General features: G+C 38.1%; 1 protein-coding gene across 2 annotated transcripts in view; it reads right to left on the reverse strand.

The window, feature by feature from the left end:
- LOC124155869 (serine protease gd-like) overlaps positions 1–20,887 on the reverse strand; it is a 35,903-nt gene that overhangs the window by 3,298 nt on the left and 11,718 nt on the right. Inside the window, exons 2-6 of one of the 2 annotated variants that reach the window (XM_046530025.1) lie at positions 4,689–4,974; positions 3,146–3,323; positions 2,148–2,483; positions 521–790; positions 28–195 (exon numbers count right to left, since the gene is read on the reverse strand). In XM_046530025.1, the coding sequence (XP_046385981.1) occupies positions 28–195; positions 521–790; positions 2,148–2,483; positions 3,146–3,323; positions 4,689–4,961 (1,225 nt within the window). In that variant the 5' untranslated portion in view covers positions 4,962–4,974. The remainder of the gene's footprint in view (positions 1–27; positions 196–520; positions 791–2,147; positions 2,484–3,145; positions 3,324–4,688; positions 4,975–20,887) is intronic. The other variant, XM_046530026.1, reaches the window with a different exon arrangement.

The raw sequence follows: 20,887 nt of genomic DNA on the forward strand, positions 1-20,887 counted from the left end.
TATAAGATAAAAAATCTTGAAACATACCTGTTATGACATACTCTTCACTGACAAGAGTTCCACCACAAGTAAAACGCAATCCAGATGCATCGGCATATTTTCTAAACAAAGCAGCAAGCCATGGCCAAGACCCTTTCTTCACTTTCTTACCCTTGGCAACCAAATGATTGCTGAGCAGTGGTTTCCCACAAGCTTCTGTAAAAAAAAGAAACAACAGAAATGTATCATAAGTGGCACTCAGCATCATTACGAGATTGGCATAAAGCTCTGATCAATCACTTCACATATATAAAGGCTAGTTAGGACACCCAGTTGAGCTTTTCCCTGCAATTGACATAAAATAAAAAAAAATGAAGCATAAAATTTAGTTTACATTGTTCCAAAAATTTACATTTTTTTTACAAATTTGCAGTTTCAGTCTCTGATCTAATATGAAAAGGAAAGTATCCAACATCCTTCAATCCAACAGTATGCTTCCATACCCACTTATGACAGGTTATCAAAGAATAGGAATACTTACTATATTGTCCACCAAGGAAGTCCTGCTCAAATGCGCTTGGAGTACTATTACTTATACCATCGGGAAGTTCATGGTGTATGGTGTCATCAATAGGTTCTAAAATTTCCTGTGGTGGATTCTGCGCAATTTGTGGCCTCTGAGCATTTTGTGGACGTGGCAAATTTTGATTCCCTTGAATTTGTGGTCTCACCTCTGGCCTCGGACGTGTCTGAGGCCTATGAGAGTACGATGGTTTCTGATCCATGTTCGTGGAAGGCACGTTTTGAAAGCCTGGAAAAAATTATAAATACGACATATAATAATTCATAACAGATATTTTGTCAGAAATTAAATGCAGGTTAGGTTAAGAAAAAATAACCATTAATTGGACAAAAAATTGAGATATTTATGCAGTATTGCTGAAATAAGCATTGAAAACTATTTTTTTAAATAAAGTGATTGTATGCTAAGTAGCATTGTGCTTAGTTGGAAATATTTATGGAAAGGCTGAACAAATTTTGAGGAATGCTTACGAAGGGTTACACACTAGCATGACAGAGATAGCCATTTTGGCTATGGCATGCCTTCCTTCTAAGCAAAATATCATTTATTTCCTAAAAACATTTGTACAGCAAATATCTGATGGCGCTAACCTAAAGCAGTGGCTGATACATATGGGGGTGTGTTCCCCCCTTTGAGGGGCCTCTCGCATTACCTAACATTGCTGAACCACAATTATAACATTTTGATATCATAAGATGGCATTGTCTTGTACATGCGCATAGTCAATTTAAATGAGACTTTCTTAAACTTTGCATGTGACTTGATTATATTTCATTACGTCTAAATTAAAGGTTGCTCAATTTATCTTATGTGCCCCCATCTTGAGGTTTATCCACAACTGACCCAAGGATCTTGAAAGAGCATAAAAAATCATGAAAGGTCAAATTCATTAAAAGAGTGAGAGAATGAATTCCACTGGCTCACTCCATCATTCTGGTGTTAAGAGAGGGAGCGTATAGGATAATTGGTAGTATGAAAGGGAAAAATTCATGAATAAATGAAAATTATTAGAACAGATTCTATATTCTGTTCATGAAATTGCCCACAGAAGTTGAGTTACCTATTCATATTCCACACACACGGCTACATTTCACTTTGGGGCAACAGTGAAATATCAAAAAAGTACCTATTGTATACAAAAGGGATATTGTAGTATAAGTAGGAAAAGGAAAATACTGGACGACGACAAAAGAAACAGCTGTTTATTATCATTTAATATTTCATTTACCCTAATCTGGATCAATCAATCAATCAATAATGGATAAGAATGAGATATCAGATTAATATCCAAGTTGGATATTCTATGATTGCCTTTGGCGGCAACATCGATATTATGTGGATATTCATACAATATTATTGGATGAAAATTAGATATTAGGTAATATCCAAGTTGGATATTATATAGATGGCATTTGGCGGATATTATGTGGATGTCTAAGCAATATTGCTGGATGAAAATTGGATATTGTTTGGATATTATAGTTGAATATTATAGATATTGTATGGATATCAATTGCTACAGGGGAGTAGGTTTGGGTAAAAACCACTATGTACACTATACAATTCTTCAGTGCAAGAAACTCACCATTCATTGAGTATGGGGAGAGATTAAACACACCTTGATTTCCAGTGCCAAAATTTTCACCATAGAATCCTCCATTGAAATTCTGGTCTTGATTCTGGCCTATGTTTCCATTTTGACCAAGATTGAAATTTGATCCTTGGTTGAAACCTTGTCCACCATTGTACATATGCTGTTGAGGAAAATTTGATTGCCCCTGATTAAAGTTGTGTCTATTGCCATATTGTCCTCCATTATTGTTATTTAAGGAGGATTCCACATTAAGGGCATTGGCTGAAGGATAAAAAGTATGCTCCAGGGTGATGCTCGTGATGATCCGACCATGAGTTGGAAGTACATCTGTAAATAGCAAAAAAACATACATGTAGTACGCGATATTATTTTATGAACATCAATATTTGGTATGATAACTTGAAATGGCTGCTGATAACCACATTGGCATTGACATCCCTTGTTAAAAAATAAAAACCCTTGACGGCTTAAATTGAAGGCAACCTTTATGATTTCTTAAAATTGTGCTAATAGTAAAATTTTTTTTATGAATATGTAACCACACCCAGGTAGCTACCAAATCTATTATACATACATGATTGGAATTACTTTAAATCCCTTGAATTTGCTCGTTTGTTTAATTAAGTTTGAATAACCTTGATAGATTAAATTTGTATTGCACAGAGAAAATATGGAAAATCCGTCAATCATTAAATTACAGATTTCAGCCACAACTAACTATTTTTTCTTCACCAAACTAGGTACTTCATGAATATCACATGACCAAGGTGTAAGATAAGCTGAACATCCCATGCCCAGAATTTTCCCCTAGCAACTGTGACACTGGAGCAATTGATCATGCTTAGCTAGTTTCATTTGAAAATATCACCCATGCCATTCCACCATATGTTCATCCTTCGATTTAAAAAGCACCTAAAAATAGGTTGTATGCTTATTCTCACATTTTGATGGAGGGAGGAAATCATTGACTAAAGGATAGTGGCACTCACTCTGAGCTCCTGTACAGACAATATTTCCATTTATGCCGATTGACATTAGCCAAGGCAGATTTGAAGAATTCGGAAAGTAGAGCCTATACAGTATCATTCCTCTTGAAGAGTCACCAGAGAGAATTTTTTGCAGTACATTATTCTTGCTCTCAGCTAATTCCAATCTGCCAACATACTTCTGTAAAACAAAGGTGACATGAGATTATTAATTTTATCAAAATTCAATTGATATATATATATATATATTGACTTTTTGTGTGTAAATGTTACCATTTTATATGTATGTTTTATGACAACTCTATGTATAAACATTATTACTATAAACCAGTCATGTGAGTAAAAACAAATATGCCTAGAGTGGCAACAGCGAAAGATGTCTGATGACAGCCAGCAAAGTGGAGGAAGGGTGGGAGGGCATTATTGCTAGGTATCCTGTCTTAGCAAAGGAACATTCAGTCAGTAACACATTAAGTGACTAAAGAGAAAAAGGCATGCGGCAACATTGCCATGGTTGGCTAAGACCACTATTGGCCCAAACGTTTTCAAGGCCCCACCTCACCCTTTTCCTTTTGAAGCTGTCATTGGGCATCACTTACGGTGGGGTGACTATAGCTCCAAATTATAAAGATTAAAATGGAGTATCCACTAAGGTGCCTAATTTTGCCACTATTTTTTAGGAGCGAATCGTAATACCCAGCAAAACTTGTGTACCCAGATGGGTATTACAAATATGATTTTTTTTCCAGACTAAATTTCTTCTGCCTGCCATAATTGCCTTGAAAATTCGAATTTTTTAACGAAAAATGTTAAAAATGTGAATATGTACTATAAATTTTGTTTGAGCGAGCACTCATTTTTTGCAATTGGGTATAACCTTGGCCTTGAATTGATATTTTAGACCAAATAAGTCAGCTATATTGCTTTTGATTAGGGAGGAAATGGCCTTTTATCGTATCCCTGTAGGCAGTTTTGGGGTTAAGGGGTGATTAGGCAACCAGCGCTTCATTTCACGCCATACATATGGGATAAATGACGCGAAATAGAGATGATTTCAGTCAAAAACGACAAAATGCTGTCTGAAAATTTCAAGGGTAGCCACTTAGATGGGAGCACGCTCTTTTATGTCACCGCTAAATATATTTACTTTATTTTCGAGTAATAAGATATCGCTGAAGTTTCTGACAAGGCATGTGCCATTTGAAAAAAGCGTCTACTCGAGCAGTAACTCAAACCAGAGTAATTGAACTCATCTCACAAAAGATAAGAGCAAAAAAAACATGCATATGATAAATTAACCAATGGTTATTAATCAAAATAAATTTATTCATTTACGTTTAAAATAAAAAAAGCAAATTAAATCCAAAACTGGCAGAAATGTAAAAGGAAAAAAAGGAACGTGCCACCAGTTGTGTTGACGAGTGCGGTTATTAATTCAATGAACTGCACAACTATTTATATTAAAATAAATATCAAATACAGCAAATAAATCACTAAATACTTTTCATAGCCATTGTCAAATCCATCGATTTCAACTACTACTTACCGAGGGCAAAAGACCAAAGACGCGAAGCTGAACTTCTAGTTTGATTGGTATCATATTCCTCAAGCTGACATCAGTGTTTGGCGGGGGGACAGCTATTAAACCAGTCCACCCACTGGCACCATACTGATACTGGAAGAATCGAGGGCATGGAGTCTGCGGCACTTGCATTGTCTGGTCACTTGTTGAATCGACTGTGTAAACCCTGACGTTCTGGCTCAGAGCTGGGGCATGGTACACTTGCAGGAAGGCGAGTAAGATAAGAAGTCTTGCCATTCTGGTTCCAAATCTTGAGTACAGAGAAACATAAGAAATTAATCAACCATAAAATTGAAAAATGAAATGGATGCAATACAGGGATGACAACAATGATAATACAATAAAAATCATGAGTTTGTGCTTTTACGGGAAAATCAACAATTCCTGAAGTATCCGCTGACTTCCCAATAAAGAACTAGCTCACCACATCCTAGGAATAGCCTTCAACTTCTCAATAAATATTTATCATCAAATACGGTGACTAAAAAATCGAATGCATGGTTGGAGTATTTCATAAGAGTAGGTCCATATACAGTAATCCCTATTAAGAAAATGGGCCTTAAAATCCTTGAGAGGACCAAGAGGATATTTATATCTTAAATTAAACGATGTTTATCTCTGAATCTAATAATATTGGAGTTATTTGAAAACGAGCGAAATTTATTCATTCTACGAGGGTGCCTACTTTCCCGACACCCCCCCCCCTGAAATTCGGTGAAAAAAACTCACTGTAAATATCCACCTTCCCAAAAAATCAGCTCTCCAATTGTAAATACTAGCACATGCAGTGAGTGCCACTCATAATCCATTGTCACAGGTACTTTCATCAACTAATTACATTAATTTTAGTTTTCGTTATTAAAGTGATTATAAACATGTAAAAGACAATGCCATCTTAAGATATAAAAAAGTTACAATTGTGGTTTTGCAATGTTCGGCAATACAGGCGGACCCGCAAGGGGGGGGGGCGCGCGCCCCCTGCGCCCCCCATCTGTATCCGCCACTGTATGAACTACACTGAACTGTAGAAACACAGAAGAAGGAAATTAAAAATATGCAGAAACGGTCAATATAATTCGGTTATTTAAAATAATTCAAAGTCGGTAAGAAAAAAAAATACAAAGCAAAGAGCATTAAACTATGAAACGCACATGTTGTGACCAATTCCTCGTGCGCAAGCAAGAATCCTGAGGACGATTACTGAAATGACGCGTAATTTTTTTCCCGTCTCAAGTGCTCGAATTCCGATCTGAATCTCACATCACCTGTTTTGAATGTTCTTACGAGGGATTTCCCCGGACGCCTCTTCGCCCAATCGCTTCCGTATGTCCGGCGGCAAAGTGAGAGCAAGTCGAAAGTATTTGCAGCGCTTTCAGAAAAGATTGCGTGATATTGGAGAGACTTTAAAAGCTTAATGTGGCGCCACTCCTAATCTCGTATCACTAACTGTCTGGAAAATTTAATATGACCCTTCCAAAACTTCACCCGGAGTAAATTAAAATGAGTTTTAAGCAGGCGTTTCATCCTGTCTACTCCTAAAGTTATAATGAAATTTTTACTGACGGAATTCTGCATGTCAAATGTTTCTGGGAAAATGGAATAGCTACTCAATGACTGCTAAATTTGCAACAAATATACTAGTAATTCCAGTGAAGACTTCTCAATATCCGTTACAGGTATTCTTCTGTGTCCATTCATTACCCAAGACCGGGGACAAATAGGCGGGGCCCATGATTTGTAGATACCTCACCCTCGAAATAGGGAAAATATATTAAGTACTGCCGTCTTAATTACTTAAATAATTCATGGGAGAAGTCACGCCGCGGCATGCAGGAATGCCTCGGCGAAATTGTTGGAGGAATCAGTCGTTATAAATATAAAATATCTTAAGGTGTCCTTCATGGAATTATTTAACCTATCCTTATATTGATCTTACCCCCAACTAATCTAAATCCACCTCTGCCGTAGACATCATTTAATTACATAGCTCTAAATACCTGTCAGGATTAATGCCCGACAAATTTTCACGCCCTGTTCGACGCTCATCGCAGGTAATATCTCACGTGTGGAAGTTAATGTGCCTGAATTCCTAAACTCAAGGAAAATGGGCGCCAAAATCCGGCGACTACAAATGGATTACGCGATTATTCTATTCTAGAAGACAACTTTAATGCCTAAGCCAGTCCTTGCTCCTCATACAATGAATTCCGGACGCCAAGGAGAAACTGAAGAAAAACCTATTTGTGACGTGATTTGACCTTAAATTTGTTCTACTTCGACATGAAATCGGCAAATTTGATTTATAAAATATGAAGCGACCCACACACTTTCACAGGTAAATTTAAGTACCTTGAAGATCTAATGGTGGCCAGCACGGCATATCGCAGATGTAGAAGACGGGCATGCGGAGAATTCTAAAATTGTATATTATAATGTATGGGGTAAGAAGGTTTATTCAGAACCTCTAAGTGAGTATTTCAACCATAATGTTGGTTTGGATAATCTGAAGATAGAGCAAGTCCTTGGTTAATCAGCTGGCTTGTGAATTTTACACGCTCACGGCCATTTCATTGACCACCTCGCACTTTTTTGCAGAATTTTTGTTTAGGATTGATCGAAAGGAAAGGGATTTCAACCCAGCACCACTGATAAGGAAGCCAAGCACTGTGATTCATTGCTGCCTCACTCCCCATTCAATTAGAAAAATCTCAGCCATTAACTGCGGACACAGAACAGCTACGAAAGAATCATAGAACAACTTCTAAGAGTGTCCACATATATAGGAAGAGTTCATACATTCCGAGTGCATATCGTTAGTTCGGAAAATCATACTGCGAGGAGATAGGAATTCAATAATGCACCCATTTGGGTTCGATAACTACGGAGGCAGTTCAACCCTGAGGCTCAATTTAGTCTCGGACGTTGAAGTTTCCCGCGAGCGTTAAAGTCTAAAAGTCAGCCAATGGCCGATTAGGCCAAATCCTTTCTCGTAAATGGAAACGAATTGTCCCCCCTGAACGTGGAGAAAGTCAGGTGGGATATTTGGGTTTTCCCCGTGATTCTGGACAGCCTAGACGTCCCTCGCGATCAACCCACCCTGAAGACAACACACCTTTCACGGAAAGAAGGAGCCTGAGACCCTCGCAAGTCGAATAATTGAGACTCAAGGGTCGAATGTGGTTGTGACCATGGTTCGGGCCACTTAGTTGGTAGGGAGGTCCACCCACTGGGTAACTTCTAGGAGACGGATCGGATTAGGCCGTACGGGAGTTGACTTCCCTTTGGAATTCGCGGACGCAGGGACCCAGAGAATAATGCCGGAAGCAGTCTTACTGAGACAACAGAGTGCCTCTGTACAAAAGGGTGGAAAACAACCAAGACCACGCGGCATTATTATACCCCCTTAGAGTCTAGGTACTCAAAAAGTCCTCGGGAAAAACCAGATATTCCAACATATTTTTTTTTCAAGGGGAAAACCACGAATTTGCTGAGGTGTTTTCGCTACGGTGGAGTGCCTAGAGAGGAGAATGGCAAGAGTTCACTTCCTATTCTCATTTGTCTGGACAGCGATACACTCAAGTCTCATACGTACCGTAAATCCTCATTGAAGTTCCACGGCGGTGAAATAAAGGTCTCTTATAAGCTGGCCGAAAGGTGGCAACAACAAGATGAAATATCACCATTAAAACATTACTAAGCCTCCAACGGTGAACAGTTTACTGCACCTATTATTTTAGTTATACTAGGGCTATATTAAAATAACAGCCACAAACATGTTCATGGAAGTACAAGCCCCAATCGTCCATATTTCAGCCGACAAAACCAAGCAGGGCCACACACATCTGCCATGATGATACCTAAAGTGGACCATGGTGTATTATTCCGAGATATTGTTACAATAAAAAAAAGGAATTTTTGGAGAGGGTGAATGGAGGAAATCATGATATTTGAATTCGAATCCCGAGAAACGCTAGTGAACCTTGCCAGGTACTGTGATTATAAAGAAATACTGCGCATTTAGCTCAATACAACTGAGGATGATCCGTTAAAACATACTTCATTACTCTTCCGCCATGGTGACGTTCTTAAATAAGTAGAAAATATAATTACCAACATTTCAAACACGAAAATAGGAACAATAAAAAGCGACAAGCCGTAACATCCATTTTTGAATACCGAGATACACTTTAAAATTCTTGCGTGTATGTAAAAAATACCTTACAGGTGAGATTCGAGTAAAATTTAATCCCTATCAAGAAACGTACTGCTTTCATAAGTAACAAATATGGGCCAAAATAAATTCTAGAGTAGATACATTGACCGGGAAAATTATAAGGTAAAATCCATCAAAAGATTCGGTCTACTGAATAATGCTCCACAATTCTAAGTAAACGAAATAGTAAATAACAGGTAACATTGAAAAGACAAAAATATCCATAAAGTAGAATCTGAAACACTTTTAAGGTGCCCAAAAGCATGCCGCTTGCTACCACAGACATAACAACCGCATGTTGAGTCATCATACTATGTCAGAGTGCTAAATTATGCAGCATTCGAAAGTAGTAATTACAGGATCGCCTCCCAAAAAACCACTCAAAACTAATCCTTGATTCTCTATTCCGAATGGTTACAACATCATGGAATATATATTTATTTACGTAAATCAAATGCTTTCAATTTAACTTTATTCAATTTCCTGAGTAACTTTTTTATTTCATTTCAAAATCAGGCACTTAAATTCCACAGGTGTTCATTATCCCGAAAAGACAGCCTTATGAACTTACATCTAAATTAAAGCCAAATACATGGGTATTGCTCGTAACTCTATTTATATTCTACGATTCCATAACAGGCCTCAAAATTATCTCTTCAAGAGTTAGTATATTATTATTAAAGAAGTACCCTTAAGAGAATCTCCCATTAAATACCGGCTTAACAAATTATCTATATGATGACAGTCATAATAAGATGATTGGTAAAGAAGGAAAAATACTAAGAAAATATAACGCTTTTCCGAAAAAAATGAAAAAAATATTAACACCCTTTGTGACCCTTGTCTAATATTTAATATTTAAATGCAGAATCAATGCTGCAAGCGTACCTTGAGGATAAACTTATCTCGGTTCGTAACTCAATTTTATAATCGCCAGCTCCAAACAATGCCGAAGTCACTGTAAACGGGAAATATAGCCATTCAAGGAATATGTAAGACTGTCAGAGTCATATGAATAAGAAATATCTATCATATTATGACAGCGTTAATACCAAACCACTGAAATCTATGAATTCCCCTATTAAAAAATTGTATACCTGTATAAAATTTGTATACATTCTTATACATTGTCATGACAATTGTATAAGAATGTATACAAATTTTATACAGGTTAATACAATTTTTTCATAGGGGTTTTGATGTTGCAGAATTAATTCCACATGGTTACACATTAACAATGGAAACCAACCACAGTTTTATATTACGTTATGGAATCTTATCGTATCCAGACCCTGCATGTGTAGTGCTTGGACAAACTCACGGGACTAAACGACCGTTAGGCATATAAAGCTTGCCTTTCTTTCAAAAAATTACCACGATTAATAATCTCCAACAAAATCTCCACGAAAGGAAACACATTTCCCCACGGACTTTCGACTTTGTGTCCGAATTTATACTTTTAATTTTCAAAATCAAGTAAGAAAATCATGAAAATATGACGTTAAGAATTTAAACTTGGTAGTTACAAAGGTAGAGGCCGATCACGCAGCAAGTAAAAAAACTCATCATTGGTATGTTTCTTTGGGTCAATTATTATGTTGGAATGTGACCAGACATGAATTACAAAATATGGTGAGAATTAAGTTAGGGTTATTACATAACAATATGTGTTTGTAAATGTGCCTCTCATAGAGATAAATGAAATGAAGATAAATATAATAATCGTTGTGTAAAGACAATACGGCTCATTAATCAAATTATAAGGCAACACATTTATCATTAAACACTAGAAGGATTTTCTAAGAGCCACAGTTAAATATTGTAAAACGAAAAAGGGCAGTTATGTAATATTAAAAAAGTAGAGGGCATAAAAATATCTACTTCAACCCATTATTACCAGGCCAAACCCCTCTCCCCTTGCTAAAAACACTGGAAGAGGCACACAAGGTGTAATGTAGATAAGTGGCGCAGCGAGGGGGTGGTTTTGGGGGATAAACCCCCCCCCCTCCCAGAGCTCAGAGAAATATTTAAGTTTAATCCATATTACTTCATTGGATTGATATTACTAATAGAATAGTATAAGGATTACTAAAATATCCCTCAGAAAGCCGTAAAACTCACCATTTGAACCGTTTACCTTAAAATTCCGCAATTTAATAATCTCGCACCTACCGCTTATCCTGGTGGGTATTCCATACCCCCACACACCATGGTATTAGTTGCACCAAACCCCCCCCCCCCCCCCCCCCAACTCCTGGCTGCGCCCCTGATGTAGATAGTCACCGCCCACACACAAATTCAAATTTCTTTGTAATATCGTATTTGTAATGATCTTATGCCCGTAGTAATCATTATTGTTATTATTATAAATAGTTCGTAAAATAATAAAGAAGCTAATTTAAGCAATGCCCATTTTCGTTTCGAAACACTTGTGAAATAACCAGCTGTGGGTGACCCTTAATGAAAATCGTCAAACAAATATTTTTCCCTATTGCATGAAAAAGAATACTGGAAACTGACCTGTGACGTGATATCTACGAGTGTTGAAATTGTATGTACTCCTGGGTATACTAAGAACCAAGTTTGTGCCCGATATGGCTGACATCTGAGTATGCACCACCGCAAACTCATTCAATTGTTTCAAAACAGTAGCACAGTAGCTAAGGGGAAACTATTTTCTGGGTGGAGATTCAAACCATGGACCCCTAGGGTCCGCGCAACAGCGCATAACAATACGCTATCCAGATTCTTAAATTTCTATAGCAATTTATGGCGAAACAAAAACAGTACTGTTTGTCTTGATAATGACGCTATATCCGTCGAGACTAGTCGACAGCAAATAAAAGTTTGTGAAAAAGTACTGGGTTTTTGTTTCACCATGAACATCTCAATGTTCCACCAATTCACGCCAAAATCAGTTGATTTCATTCCCCATAGCAATATTAAGGAACATAGGCTTTCAGGAACATGAAATAAGACAATATAATTAAGAAAACCCAAAAAAGTTTTCAACACAAATACTCCTGTATATATCAAAAAAAAAACTTTCCTCCCCACATCAGGCAACGCAACGCCCAAAGGGAGGAATGGAAAGCACCTTTATGAAAACGATTCTTAACACCTATGGTTTTACGTTTCCTCAATATCATCTGAACCCCATCCTTTCGTTAGCAAGATTTTTAATGAAAAAAGTTAGAAGTATTGAAGTTCCGAAAATAGAGGCTCACTTTAGAATGCATTTTTTCCTAAAACTTCTCGATGCATTTTACATGATATTCAATTAAATGGACGAACGCACTCTTACGAATGCACATCCTGGATATGTCCTCAAATAAATAGTTTCATTAGAAAAAATTTTTCGATAAATAAAACTCTGCCATCTTAGTTACCGAAATTCCTACATGCACCCATGCGTGGTATGCATTTTAGATAACAATTTCCTACCATTTCGAGCTTATTGCCGCCGATTGAGCGGTAACTGAGATACAAATTTGCAAGCTGTGCTATCTCAAATTTATCAAGGACATTAAGTGGATGAAGACTAGAATAGGACACCCATAATACTTCACAATGACATATAGGCCCGAATGACTTTCCTTGAGAACCACCATTCAAAAACGTCACCATTCCAGCAGATCAGAGTCCTCATGCGTTGTAATTATACATCCTTGAACTTGTCGTCAAGCGTAAGAGACAATGAGATGCATGACAATAAGAAGCGTGGTGCAGTGCCTTATGGGGGATTTGGGAGAGGGGGGGAAGCGGATGTGGGAAGAGGTTTTCACTCCAAGACTTCCGATCTACCTCCTGCGACTAAAGGAGGCAAGTGCACGGACTGAGGAAAGCGACGATATTTTATTTTCCGGCAAAGTTAGCCATATATTACGAACGTAAGCACACTATGATAGCTCAAATTATATAAATAAAATAATCGAGATAGACCGTAGAACATATATGTTTAGAAAATGGGAAAATTAATATTATAAAAACCTCGCGGAGCTTAATGAAGTACCTGAACTTATAAAAATTTAACGATGGTAACCGATAAATTGAAACTGCGTAGACTTATTATCACAAGGAGTTATGTGAACAAATTATGAAGGATGAACATTTTAAAAAGCAGCAAAAATATAGAGTTTACAAGCGGCGTTGCGAAGATGCCGCGTTTTATCGTAATTGCGTCATTTTCATTAGTTCATTGTTATTATAAAGTTCAGGGTGACCAAAATTTAGAATCTGAGAAAATAAATATTATTACATACAGATGGTACCTGAAGTAGAAGCTTCTTAGAATAGCATTAAAGTGATTCATAAACGATCGTATTCTCATGATCAAAACTAATGAACACGTGCTTTTCACGGCCGATTAAATGAAATAAGTCGCGTAAGATGAATTTTCCACGATCAATAAGAGATTATAACGGCAGCAATAGAACTCGTAAATAGATTGCATGACTTGTAGTGTAGCCTACTAACCTATGTAAAAATTAATGCATGTTTCTTAATTCAATTATTATTTCTAACAGCATATAGTAGTATAGTTTGTTAGTATACAATAGTTATATATATATATATAATAGTTATATGTTAATGGGGCGTTTTTTGGACGGTGTGGTGTGCATGTGGGAGTCCAAATGCACGCTGCATGCTGGTGATTGATCACCCCCTGCCAAACACCCTAGAGGTGGCTCGCAGGGTATTATGTAGATGTAGATGAAATATGCCAATGAGGACCCTTTGCTAGCCAAAATGCAGTCTTCGTGGACACAATGCATCCACAGCGTTTACTTAATAACGCACTACTTATTAAAACAGAGAGATTGTAGAACAGATGCAGTTTCCTCCGCGATCGATTAGAGACTATAACGTTAGCGTTTGGACTTAGAAATAACTTCGTTGACTGATAGAGTAACTTACTAACTTGTGTATTCCTAAGTGCATATTTCTGATTTTATCTAGCATAACAAACAGCGTGTCTAAGCTCCATAGGAATATTTCTTTCATAAGTAGGATATAGATTAATTATACCTTATAAGGAACGTACATGCTGTTTCGCGCATGTGCGTGGAAGTAAATTTTAATCCTCTGGTACATGCTTGTGATGGACCAAACCCTGCTAAATACCTCTGTAGTAGGCTTGCAGCGTAATATGTAGATACAGCTATAGGAGTTGTATGTCGTCTGATGTAGAGGCAATGTCAATATTGAGATCGGCATGCGAATGAGAACATAGATTATTATGAAGACCATTGGCTAATGTGATAATAGGTTTTGAGGGGACGGGATGGCCTGGGGTGTCTACTCCCTCTTCCCAGGAAACGGGGGTCCGGGAATTTAAAAAAAATTACATGCCTGAATATACATTTTTCACTGAAAAGTCAAATTTAAGCAGATGCAGTTAATAAGTCATAACATATACATAGACGACAATACTTGATGCACGAGTGAAATATGAACGTGCGAGGATAACGTCGTATATAAGGATCTGTTCGGCATGGTATTTGGAGAGGACGACCGACAGTTCACGTCGTATGTGCTACGAGGGAAATATAGGGAAACCCGGCACCAGCAGCAGCCGATCCTTAATAGTACGCATCAAGGAGACCACGGATTATCATCCCATCCGGTGGACGGAATGCGGGACTTCAAAATACCCTTCATAAAGCACTTAACGAGGGATCTGGTCGCCTTTGAAAAATCTCCGCCATCGCCAAGATGTGAACCCGGTCCCACATGGCCGCCAAACCAACTCGATCCTAGTGCAAGGAATCAAAACTTCTGTTACGCACTTGAGACTTTCCGACGTGTAGCTTCTTTAAATGGCTACTCGAATTTTCCACTGGGCCAATGACTATATCTGCCGACGAAACAGTTTAACATGATTCATTCATAACGGTTCAGTTTAACATGATTTGGAAACAGATTCGGATTAAAACTTTAGGATTCTTTTTCAGGAGGAGATCCTCATCCAAGATAAATTCTAATATATGATAAAAACCATTGTGGTATTCAAAACGCAGCTCGGTTGGTAGTTAGGAACGGCGCAATTATTGCAGGGAAAAAGATATCACTTGTAAGCTTTCCGCAACTAACGAGGTATAAAAACGTATATATGTGTAATTCATACATATTTCTCGGCGGTCTTGATTGTGCAACACCTAACCTCGATTTTTTATCTTTTTGAATGTTGCCAAGATATTAAGAACGCTTACATTAAATATTATAAGTATACCTCTAAATATATAATTAGTGGATGCAGAATGATGAGCAGGAGAGCAAGATGACGGTACCCAGGAGGTTTCGCAGTTCGGAAAATAACATAAAAAGTTTTTACACATGCCGGAAAGAAAAAAGAGTAAATAGCGGTAAAGTATAGAACTTCATAATATGACGATCGAAAAAGCCTTAAAACGGCATTTAAATAAAGGAAATTTGGATACGTTGAACCGTCTTGTTGCTACAACGCACTGAATGCGATACGTCTCGAATACAAGCAGAAAAATGTACTGAAATTCCGTATACCGGCGCATAAAGAAATTATAAGCATCAGAATAGCGAGCATGCTTTCAGTCAACGTATAATCAAAGGTTCTTTAATGTAGTGGGCCTCAAAGATAATTGATCTTGAAACTCGTGCAAGAGTTTTGCAACGGACGACAGGCTGGCGGTTCGATGACCGACTCGCCTGCACGTAGACGGACGTGTGACGGATTTATCCGCTAATGAACGAGAGCTAATAATTAAAAAATATAGGATGACTAAAGCCGCCACGAAGGAAGCGTTCAGGAATGCGTTCACGAATTTTAAAAGAAAAACACTAGTAGAGCAGTTACAGGATAACCCAAAAGCATTTTGGTCATATGTTAGGGAAGTTCAAGGTAAACGATCTACCGTATGTTCGCTGAGAAACGACAATGGAGATGTGTTGACAAGCAGTTACGATAAAGCCAATTTATTAAATTCCTACTTTAAGAGCGTGTTCACGGAGCCTTCCGAAAACTCACCCGAGACCGATGACAATCCCTGTATTCATAAGATGCCAGCTATTGACATTAGTACGCTCGGAATAGAAAATATATTGAAATCGCTTAGTCCAAATAAATCACCTGGTCCAGACGAAATCCCTTCTCGCGTATATAAAGAACTAGCCTCAGAACTTGCCCCCTACTTGCAGTTAATATTCAGTAAATCCATCAAGCAACACGAAGTACCTAATGACTGGAAAATCGCTAATGTAACGCCTATATTTAAAAGTGGAGACAAGGAACAGCCATCTAATTACAGGCCGATATCTTTAACGTCCATCTCTTGCAAAGTCCTTGAACACATCGTAGTCAGCTCGGTAATGAAACACCTAGACGCGCAAAACTTATTAATGGGAAATCAACATGGATTCAGGAAAAGCAGATCGTGCGAAACTCAGTTAGCGCTTTTCGCCCACGATATTTTAGTCTCCGGGGAAGACAACATTCCAGTAGACGCGATTTTTCTTGATTTCAAAAAGGCATTTGATAAAGTACCCCACGGAAAGTTAATATTAAAACTGAAATCTTATGGTCTAGACGAAGATGTCATTTCCTGGATTAGAGAATTTTTGAGCGACCGCGTCCAAAGAGTAGTATTAGACGGTGCAGTCTCCAATGAGGTTAGAGTCACTTCTGGCGTTCCTCAGGGTAGTGTCATTGGCCCACTCCTATTCCTTCTTTATATAAACGACATTGGCGAAGTAGTGCAGAGTAAGTTACGATTATTTGCAGACGACGCTGTAGTTTACAGAGAAATTCGTTCCAGCAAAGATATAGATGAACTAACGAATGACCTTGCTGCTATCCAAGCTTGGTGCGATGCTTGGCAGTTAGAATTAAATTTGGAAAAATGCGTCGTAATGAATTTCTGGAAGAAGAATAACTCCCCACAGCGTAACTATGTCATTCGGGGCACGCAGTTAAAGGCAGTTGAATCTGTGAAATATCTAGGGGTTAGACTCAATAATGATCTATCGTGGAATAAACATATTCGAGAAATAACCGGTCAAGCTAATCGTAAAATGGGTTTTGTTAAAAGAATATTAGGAAAGTGCGACGACAAAGTGAGAGAAATTAGCTACTTTTCCCTCGTTAGACCACATTTGGAATACGCTGCCAGTGTTTGGGACCCTCATGAAAAAGGCTTAATAACAGAGTTAGAACGCGTCCAAAGAAGAGCTGCCAGGTATGTGAAAGGTCGTTACGATAGTCTTGTTAGTGTAACTGACCTCTTACATAAACTCGGATGGGAATCTCTGTCGGACCGTAGATTGAAAAATAGACTAAACCTTTTAGATAAATTCAAGAGCAGTGTCTTTTCTGACGAAGTTAACCATATCTTGCGGACGCCAACGTACTACGGAAGATCAGATCATATAAATAAAATAAGAGAGATAGATTGCAGAACAGACAGATTCCGAATGTCATTTTTTCCACGATCAATAAGAGATTATAACGGCAGCAATAGAACGCGTAAATAGATTGCATGACATGTAGTGTAGCCTACTAACCTATGTAAAACTTACTGCATGTTTCTGAATTTCTATTCTATATTATATTTCTAACAGCATATAGTAGTATAGTTTGTTATTATACGGGACGTTTCTTGGACGGTGTGGTGTGCATGTGGGAGTCCAAATGCATGCTGCATGCTGGTGATTGATCACCCCCTGCCAAACACCCTAGAGGTGGCTCGCAGGGTAATTTGTAGATGTAGATGTAGAGGAGACTCCAAACGTTCCTTTTATGCAAGTCAGGCATAGAAATATCGACTAACATGAAAATAGCACATTCTTTAAAGCCAAATCTCAGTGAAATCTTCGGATAGTGGTAATTAATATCGCAAATAATAAGAGTAGCTTGTTAACCATAAGATATCTAAGTAAGGAGTCTGAGTTTATTTTCGAAGGATCTTGATACTCAAATTCCGTACATTAAATGCTTGCCAAAAACTAAAGTTTTGGAAAAAAACCGCGAGAATGGAGGTCCATACTAGCTATCATAATTCGTCGGATAACTTAAGGAAAATTGAAAATTTATTACGAATATGAGACAATAAATATAAAGTATAATTGATTTTTTACTGATACAAATAATCAGTTGATTTATTCACGCAGTTGCCTGAAATTGCACCGGCAAAGCTGGGGAGAAACCCACAATGCGACGCATCTCAATAAATAAATAAATACACAAACTTACATGGCAAAACCAGCCAAGGCCACCACTGATAACCTTCAGGAGTCATCACTCCAAACAGCCGCAATAAAGAAAAACTCTTAGCCGGCTAATGGAAATAAAACGTGTTGAGAGCGATTGACTGAAAAAGGGTTATTAATTAAAAAATATAGAACAAAGGCGGACATAAAAAATGGAGGAATTTAAAACGGCCATGGATCAAAAGTCACAAAATCTTCGCATCCTTAACATGGAGGTACTGCGCGATAGAAGGCCTGAAGAACCAGACTGCCGCCAAAAGTCGTATATGTACAAACAAGTTAAAATCGACACAGTGGCATTGGAACGCCTTCTCAAAAAGATACGGTGATTGGAAATTGTTAATGTATACACAGGTGATGGTAAGTACTTAGGAAAAAGTAAAAGAACAACGTTATAAATCTCTCGTGAGACATTGTTTTAGTACGCTAGTAGTATGTGGCACCGGTATGAAAAAGCTTTTCTTTCCGGTACAGATAAATGGCAGAGGGGAGCAGCAAGATTTGCTTAAAATTGTAATAAAAATAGTGGTGTAAATTATTTTGAACTGGTGGCGTAAACTTTATCAATTGTAACGTCTGACCGATCGAAGAGGAATATTATAGATTAAACCGTTTGCGGTAGTTGCAAGGAGAATATTTTGCCTGATGTTCAAGATATTTTGATAGAATTATCACAAGGATAAAATTGGTGATTTAGACCGCAGAACTGTTAGATTAAAGATGCTTTTCATAATGCCTGCGATAGTTTAGTTCTAGGAGAACTTGACGGAGAATATGCAAAATAGCGCTAATAACTTACTATATTTTTCAATATTGGATGCTACAATACTAGCTATGTGTATGAAGTTTTTTGTATGTTATAACTGGTGTAAGAATCGCTAACTACGCTAAATTTTCCTTTTTCCTATGAATATCGAGTAATCTATTTTGATCTTGGGTGGTGACATAGCGTCCTGAGCACTCTCCTAGAGTCTAGTTTGACCGCGTGTTGTCTGGTGTGTAGGCCTGTGTTCGCAAATCGAGCGCGTTTCTGACTAAGGCTAGAATGAGTGCTTGCTTTGGAATGTTCTACACATTCTGGCGGTGGCTTGCACGACACCTAGTAGATGTAAAGATTTCAAAGAAACTCCTTCTATGACTGCAGCATGACCTTTTCTTAAAACAAACTTTTTCTCTGACGCAGAACACAGGATGGGTGGATACAGATATGAATGACCTTGCTGCTATCCAAGCTTGGTGCGATGCTTGGCAGTTAGAATTAAATTTGGAAAAATGCGTCGTAATGAATTTCTGGAAGAAGAATAACTCCCTACAGCGTAACTATGTCATTCGGGGCACGCAGTTAAAGGCAGTTGAATCTGTGAAATATCTAGGGGTTAGACTCAATAATGATCTATCGTGGAATAAACATATTCGAGAAATAACCGGTCAAGCTAATCGTAAAATGGGTTTTGTTAAAAGAATATTAGGAAAGTGCGACGACAAAGTGAGAGAAATTAGCTACTTCTCCCTCGTTAGACCACATTTGGAATACGCTGCCAGTGTTTGGGACCCTCATGAAAAAGGCTTAATAACAGAGTTAGAACGCGTGCAAAGAAGAGCTGCCAGGTATGTGAAAGGTCGTTACGATAGTCTTGTTAGTGTAACTGACCTCTTACATAAACTCGGATGGGAATCTCTGTCGGACCGTAGATTGAAAAATAGACTAAACCTTTTAGATAAATTCAAGAGCAGTGTCTTTTCTGACGAAGTTAACCATATCTTGCGGACGCCAACGTACTACGGAAGATCAGATCATATAAATAAAATAAGAGAGATAGATTGCAGAACAGACAGATTCCGAATGTCATTTTTTCCACGATCAATAAGAGATTATAACGGCAGCAATAGAACGCGTAAATAGATTGCATGACTTGTAGTGTAGCCTACTAACCTATGTAAAACTTACTGCATGTTTCTGAATTTCTATTCTATATTCTATTTCTAACAGCATATAGTAGTATAGTTTGTTATTATACGGGACGTTTCTTGGACGGTGTGGTGTGCATGTGGGAGTCCAAATGCATGCTGCATGCTGGTGATTGATCACCCCCTGCCAAACACCCTAGAGGTGGCTCTCAGGGTAATTTGTAGATGTAGATGTAGATAGTTTTGAGGAAAAATAATCAGTAACTACCAATACCTTTACAGTTCCGAAAATATGCGAGAACAATAAGGGAAAAGAAAATATCGTGGGTAGTGACACACGAGCCCAGGACAACGGAGAAACAAAAGCATGGCGCCATACGAGATAGTGAAGTCTACTTGGGGGACTTGGAAAATGGGGGTAAGAGGATACAATGGGTGATGAATCACCGCAGTCCGCCATCAGCAAAGGGCACACAGAGACAGAGATGACCTACCCGGCGCCATAATGCCAAACCCAAGGCTATTCAATCATGCCGACAACAAAGGAAGGCTAGAGGAAATAAATACGGATCCAACCATTTCCAGATTGCTGTCAAAACACCTCCATCGCGACTTGGTTGACTTGAGCCTCCACCAAGGCGTTAACTACCCTGCAGGGTGATTCACCGAGAGTAGCAGCATCCTATCAGACCCGCCCATTCAAATATATTGAAGGATTGCACCAGAAAGTTCAAATCCAAGATTATGAAAAACAATCGGTACGTAAATCTAAATGGCGGATAGCGTAACAGTCAAGAAGTGT

Source organism: Ischnura elegans, chromosome 3 (genome assembly GCF_921293095.1).
Source record: "Ischnura elegans chromosome 3, ioIscEleg1.1, whole genome shotgun sequence".
In the NCBI taxonomy this organism is placed as follows: domain Eukaryota; kingdom Metazoa; phylum Arthropoda; class Insecta; order Odonata; family Coenagrionidae; genus Ischnura; species Ischnura elegans.